The 9,999-nt window shown below is 31.6% G+C and overlaps 1 protein-coding gene across 1 annotated transcript; it reads right to left on the bottom strand.

Annotated features, from left to right (window-relative positions):
- Positions 1 to 4,070: 4,070 nt before the first annotated feature.
- Positions 4,071 to 6,830, bottom strand: LOC131599019 (protein GAMETE EXPRESSED 1-like). The gene is made up of 6 exons (XM_058871540.1): positions 6,120 to 6,830; positions 5,440 to 6,027; positions 5,239 to 5,365; positions 4,957 to 5,143; positions 4,715 to 4,865; positions 4,071 to 4,620 (listed from the first exon to the last, which is right to left on the bottom strand). Exons 1-6 carry the CDS (start codon positions 6,605 to 6,607, stop codon positions 4,353 to 4,355), a joined length of 1,809 nt encoding a protein of 602 aa, XP_058727523.1. The 5' UTR covers positions 6,608 to 6,830; the 3' UTR covers positions 4,071 to 4,352.
- Between the last annotated feature and the right edge of the window lie 3,169 nt (positions 6,831 to 9,999).

Below are 9,999 nucleotides of genomic sequence, written 5' to 3' on the forward strand. Positions count from 1 at the left end.
AATCGGCATGACCGGAAACGATAACGGAAGGATCCACATGCATATCGCATAGAGTCGCACGTGTCGGTGTGAAATGTTGTTATGTGTGATTATGTGGTATAAATGTGTGGATGTGAATTTGATTGATATGCATATATGTGGAATGATGAATCATTTTATATGAATTAGAGAATGAGATGAGAATGAGATATATGTGATTGATACATATTTGATGTGAAATGTGGAATATATGTATATGTATGAGTGATATATGTGTATATATGTAAATCGTCAATATATGAGGTTGTGAATTTGATTGCGATGCTTGATGGTATGGAACATGTTAACTTTATATCGGAGATAAATACATGTTTTATGAAGAGTGATGAATTCTTGAAATGTATGCTTAATTATGTTGCATTTCCTATTATTATGTTTTCTATAAGAAGTTGAATTCTCACCCTTCTGTTTGAATGTTATCCTTCGTTGATAACGTGCAGGTTCCGACGAGTAGTAGCTTGTCCGAGGATTTAGCCGAGGATCTCCTGAGTTTGTTATTGGATTAGGTAGCGAGTCATATGCTCTGATCATGTAACACTTGGGAGATTTTATTTAGACTTATGCTTATGTTTGGATATTGCTATTCCCTATGTTTTGTTGGATATTCGGATGTATTTGTTTGAGATCTCAGATATGTTGTTTAAGGCTATGTGGCCAAGATTGTGGATTTAAATGTTAATTCGAATTTGGTAGATAAATATAGTATGGGATATATTCATTGAAATTTTAATAGCAATTCAATTGTTTTCCGCAAGCGTTTATGCATAATGTATGAAAGCATGAGGTATACATTTGTGTTACAAATATGATCTTTGCGTGTTAAGAGTATTGGATGTTTTATTTTAGGTTTTCATTGTGATGAAAATAACATGTGGCTCCCTTTTTCCTTATGCATGATTACTCTGTGTGATTGAATGATATATTTGGGATTATAAAAGGGGTGTTACAACAACTGCAGCTGGATCATTGGCAATGGAAGTAGTGTCAATTTCTGGCTGGATAATTGGATTGGTGAACCATTGGCTTTCTAATTCAAAATTCCGGATAAGTTCCATTATGCTTTAACTTCCATGGTCAGGGATTGGTGGAAGAATAATGCTTGGTCAATAAATAGAAACATTCAAGAGCCCATTCCTAATCTTCTAAGCACAATTTCCAGATTCTCCATTCTAGAGGTGGATGTCCCTGATGCCGTTGTTTGGAGGAACAACACTAATGGACACTTGACTATCAAGGATGCTTATAATGAAATTGTTAAACCCTGTCCTTCGATTTTCTGGTTTTCTTTCCTGTGGGACAAGGATTCTCTTCCTTCGCACTCTATGCTTGTTTGGAGATTCATTCATAATAAAATACCTACTGATGAAAACTTAAAGCAATGAGGCTTCTCCTTCCCCTCAATGTGGAGTCTCTGCCTTGCTCAACCGGAAACCTCTGCTAATCTTTTCTTTGATTGTGGGTATGTCAAGAACCTGTGGAAGTGGCTGGTAAACCTTCTTCAACTGAAATTTTCAGTCAGTTGCCTTGAAGATTGCAGGAAAGTTATTGATAGCAACTTGTCTCCTTAGGCCTATTTTGTTGCTAAAGCTTGCGTGGTTGGAATTTTCAACCATGTCTGGACTGCTAGGAACAAAGCCAGATTTGAAGACTTGCGTATTCACTAGAAAACTTGTATTTCTATGATCACTACTCTTGTGCAAATGGTTGGAAACAACACCAATAGAAGCTCAAACTCGTCTATCTCAAACTTTACCATGCTCAAAAGTCTTAGTATCAACATAAAGCCTAGAAAGATTCTGAATAATGTGAATGTTCTTTGGTCTCCCCCCACTTATGGCTGGATTAAATGCAATGTTGATGGTGTTGCAACTGGCTCTCCTTGGAGTTCTGCGTGTGGTGGAATATTCCAGGATCATAAGGCTCTCTATGTTCTCAGCTTCAGCGCTTTTTTGGGCAATGAATATCCGAAAATGGCGGAATTCTTAGCTGTTATTATGGCTTTGGAAAGAGCTAAGGATCTTCGTCTCTCAAAACTTTGGATAGAAATGGATTGCACTCTTGTTGTTCATGCTTTTAAGGACCGTTACTTTGTGCCTTGGAAAATCAAATCTCGTTTGCTTGTGTGGGGCGTATACGATTACCATAGATTTGATGATCACACACATTTTTAAAGAAGCCAATTTTTGTGCGGATTTTCTCGCTAGTATTGGATTAAGGAACAAAGTTACAACTTGGTACAACAATATCCATCAAGATATCATAAGTGAGTACTTGTTAGACAAGAAGGGTACCCCTAAGCTTAGACTTTGTCGTTAAGGTGTCTTGGCTTGGCCCCCCTGTGTATTTTGTTCTCCTTTTTGTTTAATGATATCTTTTCCTTTTGGCTAAAAAATAATACAATTTACAAATATTTTTTATTTTATTTCATCCTTTTTATTTTATTTCTAGTATATTGAATTATTTCTACAATATGTAAAACATTTGATTTTAGTCTTTTTATTACAAATACGATAAAAATAAAATCAAATATTTACAAATTACTGAGACTAAAACAAGAGAAAATGACTAATGCACTGATAATGTAAAATATTTTTACAGTGTCAACCAATCACCACCATGTATCCAATTAAACAGTTTTTTATTTTAAAAAAATTTAATGACACGGCAGATTAATGATTTTCTATTAGATGACAGTCTAAAATTATTTTACACTGTCTAAAATTTAATGACACGGAAGATTGATGATTTTCTATTTTGGTTTTGTATTTTATTTAAATTTGTTTCGGGACCTTTGACCTAAAGATAGAGAGATCCAATCACAAGAAAGCTCAATCAAAAGACACGTACACTGAATTTCTGAAGATTGAGATTGAGTGGCTCGCAGTCATAAAGGCAACACCTAATATTTGCCCTAAAATAATTGTCAGCAGTTAGATTTAATCAAAAGCCTCTTATTCCACGTCTCATGATCCAAGGTGGTTATAATCACCTTTCATATATAGAGTTCTACATGAGCTAACATTTAGGTATTCTCTCCATTCTCACACTCAAATTATTTCTCATTCATTTATTAACTTAGAGATTATAGTGTTAATTTTGTAAATTCATCCCTCTACTGCATCTAAAGCACATTCCACCGTGGAACCCCCTATTTCACTATGTCATTATTTATTACTAAATGTTTCATGTTAGACTTTGATATGGTAAGTATCACATATTTCTGTTGGGTGCAAGTTAAAGTTTCACATTGCCTATGAATGAGTTGAATGTTAGATTTATAAAAAAGGGATCTCATTCACCTAACACCTTAAGGTTTTAAGTTGAGATGTGGTGTCTTCCTCTCTTGTGGTCCTGGAGCATTGGTTCATCCTGTTATAGGATATGAGGAAATCTCACATTGCCTATTTTCCAACAATTTCATCCCACCAAACTGATTATAGGGACATACATATTCTGGGGAGCCTGGAGTTTAAACTTAAAAGAATGAACTGATTAGGGACCTGGTGAGCCTGGAGTTTAAACTTACATAAGTTCAAATATTCTGAATGTTGCAAATATTTGAACTTAAAAGAATCACACATGTTGCAACATTCAGAATTTTTCCATGTCAAAATTACAATGCCCAATAAAAATTCTTATTTAATGACTTGTAAGCTAAACAGAAGACAAAAACATGGAATAGTACATTTCCAAAAGTTTTTGAAACACTAGTTATTATTATTATTATTACTATTTTTCCAAAATATAAATTTTATTATAACTTCAAATTTTTTAGGTGCCTTGTTTATCCTTTTCTAGTTTTCTTTGTCCAGTGATGTTGAAACTTAAGAGAAACAAATGAACGAGATTGAGTCGAAATAATAAATAATATACTAATAGTTTACATTATTTTATAATTAAATATATTATACAAATAATTACATTTTTATTTATATTTCTTTTTCTATTAATATACTAATTTTTATACTAAAATAGTTACATCATTTAGTAAATATATCTAACTTTCTTTTCTTTTATTTTTTTATCCACTTTCATTCAATCAAACATTTAGCGTATCAATCTTTACCTACTGTCCCATTCACAGATACATTTACAGTAGTACATAATCCTTAATCAGTAGTATATAATCCTCAATCATGAAATAAATTAATAAACTATAAAGTTGTACATAAATGACTTAAAAGATTTTAAGTCTTTACAAAAATAGTATAATAGGTGTACTAAAATATTGATATCAAACTCAGAACTTCTGCAGGTTAGCTAGTAAATGATGCAAAGAAAAGAACCAATTGTCTTTGTGGGGGAGAAAAGAGTTAATGTAACCGGTTGCGCAAGCGCAAATTATAACTTTTTGTATTTTGAGAGATTATGATTGAATTTTCTGCAACTTCTTCTGGAATTATAAAGTCGGGATCATCCAGATCATTGACATCTTCAGATAAATCGTTATCTATCCATTGCGACCAATTTATATCGTCATCATCATTATCGAGGTTTGAAGACGTCTCTTCTATATTTTGAATGTTGTTAATCTTGTTAACTAGTGTTAGTAGCATTTGATGGTTCATCCTTTCAAAGTCTCTGCATAGTTATTAACAATCAATTCTCAGATATTTTTCATATTTGACATAGAATATACATATAAATAGAAAACTATTCTCATTTTTTCACTTACTTGTATGTGCAAATTGCGTATAAAAGTTGAGCCAAAGCCGCTACCATGAAAAGTAACCTCACTTTGTTGATTATCCATGTTTGTTTCTCCATGTTGTCGTCGCTTATTAAGCGAATAAGTAACACTTCAGTCATGAGAGTAGCACAAAGTTCTGAAAATAACATTCCAATCGACATCATATAATGTTTAATCGATAATAACTTGGACGCTAAGAAACTATAAGCATTAGTTAGTATACTTACCAATGTAAAGTAAAGGTCTGATATTATAGGTCAGTTTCGTGCTAGTCAACATAAAGACGACAAAGATCGATATGAAATAAATGAAGAAAGCTTTAATCACTCTTGATTCGAGCAACATGGCATTTTGTAGAGCAAAAAGTTTATCCAATGCAACAAACATAGTAGCTTGTTTTGCTTCAAAGGATTCCTATAGAATACAAATATAAAAAAAAAAATCATTAAGATTCATGAGCATAATGAGCATAAACACCTAAAAATCAATAGGACGGAAAAGTTGCAAACCTGAGCAGACAATATTGTTTTCGAATTTTCCATTAACCTATCATGTAGCCCTTGAATTTGTTCTTGCCTCTTTAGAAGCTCTTCTTGTTGCCTATGTCCATATTCTGCAAAATATTGTAGGCTTTTCCTACATTTCACCAATCATGAGGTTAACATTTTGTGAAATTAAAAATTAAATCTCTAGCATTTAATCAATCTTACCGGCTTTCTTCTAGTGCTTTGAATTGAACTTCATTCAATGAATTTAGACCCTTGAGTGCGGTGGATTGTCCGTCTAAAAGAAGTTGTTGTTTATCTAAAGAGATCCCGGCCATGTTTCCAATATCTTCGGCTTTGTTTTGTAAATTGTTCATCTTCGATGACATTGCATCACCAACTTTGATCACCTCATTCTCAATCTCAATGGCTTCATCTCTCAACTTTTCGATTTCCTTGCCCAAATAGCTATAAGATTCTTTAAGCAAAGCGACTCCATCCTCTAAATTCCTCTTCATGTCCTCTTGCCCTTCTTTTAGTTGCAACTGTGATGCTGCAATTTTCGTAGTTTGCTCATAGACACTCTTAGAATGTGTTAATACCACATCAATATCGCCTTCCACATTCTTGACAGTTTGTGCTACGAGCTGCGTGTGGCTATTAACCGATTCAAGAGATTCAGAAATTTGTTTTGAGCCTTGTAATAGATAATCCGATTTCTCTTCAATGTTATCTAACTTGTCCTCGACATATTGAGCCGAACTCTTCAATTCAGTCACTAGTCTCTCGGTTTCATGTTTGAATGCATGTGTCCTGTATAAGTACAAAGTTAGTTCAAGTTTGATAAAAACAGTAAATAGAATCACGAAACAATACGAGAGATTGAAACAAAAAAATCACTTAACTGTAATTGATAACAAATGGAATTGGTTTCGAGGTAGAATTCAAGGTAAACCTTATGAGCAAGATCATCTAAGTTTCGCAGGCATTTAGCAATCGGTGTTTTTGAGTCGCAATGAGGAAACGAAGCTCGGCCCGAATCTCTTTGAAAACAATCACTTAAATGCCAAGCTAATCTAGATCTTTTGTCATTAGTAGCCAAAATCTCGGAACACCCGGCGAAAAGATTTTTATAAGCGTTTTGCCAACAAGCATTTGATCCAACCATTTTGTTCTTAGCATTCTGTACTAGTTTTACTCCCTTTGGATCATTGAAAGGTTCGACTGAGAATTCGGCACTCGAACCTCTAAAATTTGCTTGATTTTCGTAGGTATTCTCACTAGAATGACTTTCTTTAGATGATGAAAACCAACTCCATGATTTACATCTTAATGAGAAAGAAAGCAAAATAAGGAGAAAAAACCAAACCCTATGATCATCCATTTGAGACATTCTAAGAATTGGTGAGAGATTAAAAACTAGAAAGAATAACTGCTATATGTCTTTCACAGCACACCACAAGTTTGACGGGGAAGAAGCAGTGAAGGAACAAATCTTGCCGGAGAAGTTGACGCCGGTTAAGGCAGTGGTCTATGCGAAGAACAGACAGTGACAGTAGCGTACCGTAGAAGATGAAGAAGAAGCGGAAAAGGACCGTTTTCCTTCTTAATTTATGTCTCTATCCTTCGTGACTTTTGAAATTTTTGATCACTATTCCAATTTATAGAAAACCCAAAACTTGGGACTCAAGAAACAATACTGTCGGTTAAAAAAAATAATAACATATGAGCAACTTTTTGGTTTTTATTCCTTTACCATTATTGGGTTCTAATTATTTCATGACTTTTCTTTTTCTAAAATCAAATATTTGATGTTTTTTTTTCAATATAGATAATTATTTAAAATAATTTATATCCCATCATGGAAGGGATCTTTAGAATCATGATTTTCTAAATAACGTTGAATTAAAAAAAAATTACATATAATTGAGTGTAATTTTTTACATATTATTTGTCAATTTAACCTTTTAAAATTGAAAAGAAGTGTTGTAAAGATAAAACAAAAAAATAATAATTTTATAGTGAAAAATTAAAATAGTGGATAGTGTATATGCAAAACTAAATTAATAATAATAAAGTAAAATACTACATTTTATAATTATTTTTTTATACATAGACTAAAAAAATAGATAAAGATACTTTTAAATAACGTACATTTGATAACTAAATCAGAATGAAATATATATTAAAAAAACAATTAAAAAATATGAAACCAATAATAGATATCATTAAATAAAAGATTTAATTACGGTTTTGGTTCTCATATTTTACTTATTTATAAATTTTATCATTTTATTTTAAATATAAATAATTTTGACCCTCTATTTTATATTTAAATAGTTTTGATTTCTCTCATACTCTTGAACTTAAAATTAACGATGTTTTTATTTTTATTTTTTAAATTATAAGTTATTTGTAAAACATGATAAATTATCTTATATAAATTTATTATAGAATTTTATAGATAAAAATATAAATTAAAAACTAAAAATTTCATCAACTTAATATGAAAAACATAAAAAAAGACAAAACTATTTAGATTTAAAATAAGGAAAATAAAACTGTTTAAATTTAAAATATGAAAATCTATTTCGTGAATCAGCTAAAATAAAATAGAATTTAATTAAAATATAAAAAAGTTCTACATCGTCAATAAATCTAAATCGTTAATTTATTAAAATTATTTAATTTTTATTTTAATTTTTAAAAAAATAATTTATTTGAATAGTAATAATTTATTGATTGTGCATACTAATTAATTTAAATAAAATAAAAGACTAGAAATTGTAATTTTGTCTAAATAAAATAAAGATATTTAATTTATATTTGAGAGCCACCGCAATGCAATGTCCAAAAACAACTCAAAGAAAGTGCCGGTATGAAAAACAACGAAGGAACCTTGAGAATAATGAATCCAAACAGGCAAACGATATCATATACTACAAAAATAAAATAAAATAAATTATGTTTCGGACACTACCTATGCTATCACTATAGTTAATAGAGTTTAAAGGTAATAGTTTAAAGGTAGTGCACTGACAGTCATAAATTAACTTTACACATAGTCACATACAACCAATCAAAATTCTTATATTTATCATGTCATATTAGTTTTTTAAAATTAAAATTATATTTTAATTGGATACATGATTGTGATTGGTTGACAGTGTAAAAATATTTTACACGGTCAATGCATATCCTTTTTTCTCTCGTTAATATTACAATCTATAATCCAATGGCTAAATAACAAGTAAATTAAGATTTTCTAAGCGTTGGACTGCTGCAAGCAAGGGGTATTCGGGATTCGATTCTAATCGTCTAGAATTTAATCTTTAATTACATTATTTATTAATTTATTTATAAATAAGTTGTTGATATTTATAAATTAATAATTAAAAAAAATCAAAATGAAACAAAAAAATTTATGACTGAAATCAATTCTCCCTCTTTCTTTTTTGGGGGTGAATTTAGAAAAGAAAATTATGTAAAAATACATATTTCTTCTTCACGAATATTGGTTGGTTTTGATCTTTCTTAGAACCAATCAATTATTTTTATGACGTTGAGTTTTTTTAATTTTATATTAAATCGAAGTCACCAATTATCTTAAATTCTCATGAGTTTTTTTTATTACAAATATTACCTTTAATATCTAAAATTGTTTCGAGGTCGAACGAGAAAGAAGAAATGTTGAAGGAATGAGCTCTTTCGCTACGGTGACAGGAGCTTGTGGTGGGGCGGAGAAGGAAGGACCTAAAGATTAGCATTCTAACGCCAAATTCAGCGGAGTCTTTGAGAAGCAGTATGAGATAAGAGTGAGATAATGCCTGAAATGACGCGTCGTTGAACTTATATATGGTAGATAGTTAAAACTGCTTTTGTCTAACCCAACATGAGATTCAGGGAGTCATTCGATCATATTCAATGGTGGATGATGCACTAGTAGTTGGGATAAGTGTCCGACTTTTGATAAGATCCCTCATGTTCCTTTATCCGTTAAATGGGGATCTCATACTTGGGTCTTCTTCTTAAGGCATGTGATCGACCCAAAACAATTTCGCCCCATGTCCTTGTTGATATTTGGTGAAGCCAGGATTAACATTATTGAGCCGCCCTATAATGTCATCATGTTATCCCCGGGCTAGCCTTCGATTCACAAAAGAGGAAGTGGAAAAGTCAGATGAGTGAAGTAGGTAGCCTTAAGAACATGCACATTAAATGATAGTCTTGCCATTGATAATTTTTACACTTCTACCTCTACATGTGGCTTCGAGCCTATAGGGTAGGGAGTGTCGCTGCCATTTAAAAAACTCAAATGCACTTTCTGAACTTCCATCTATTTTGGACTATAGATTCTTCCTTGCCTCTTTATATAAAGGTGGTTCATTCCCATGAATCATTTTTTGCCCCTTTTTCAAGCATTTTTCTTCTTCTTACCAATTCCATGTTGTTATTTTGTGAGTTCATACGATAGTTTGACCAGTTTTCATATTTCTTCTTTCTTGATTTTGCATTCCACAGTTACTTTTATGTTAATAGGTGATTTTATCAATGCCTCATTCACTATCTCCACATTTTTCTGAAGTAATATTTCTCTCTTTATTCCACTATTATTATTCCCATTTTTTGTTAGTCATGGCCAACTAAGAAAATCCAAACCCTAATTTCATGGATTTATCCAATGGTGACAATATAAGTGATTCTTCGCACATTGGAGTAACTGACCCTAACGTTAGTAATATTTATGAGGATTGTGGCAATGAACCTAGGGATTTTAAAACGATG

The sequence above is a fragment of the Vicia villosa genome, linkage group LG4 (assembly GCF_029867415.1).
Source record: "Vicia villosa cultivar HV-30 ecotype Madison, WI linkage group LG4, Vvil1.0, whole genome shotgun sequence".
Classification (NCBI taxonomy): Eukaryota; Viridiplantae; Streptophyta; class Magnoliopsida; order Fabales; family Fabaceae; genus Vicia; species Vicia villosa.

Coding starts and splice junctions, on each gene's coding strand:
- LOC131599019 (XM_058871540.1), bottom strand. CDS start 6,607: ATGTCTCAAATGGATGATCATAGGGTTTGGTTTTTTCTCCTTATTTTG. Junction 5,144..5,238: donor AAACAATATTGTCTGCTCAG/GTTTGCAACTTT, acceptor TGTATTCTATAG/GAATCCTTTGAAGCAAAACA. Junction 4,621..4,714: donor TACGCAATTTGCACATACAA/GTAAGTGAAAAA, acceptor ATAACTATGCAG/AGACTTTGAAAGGATGAACC.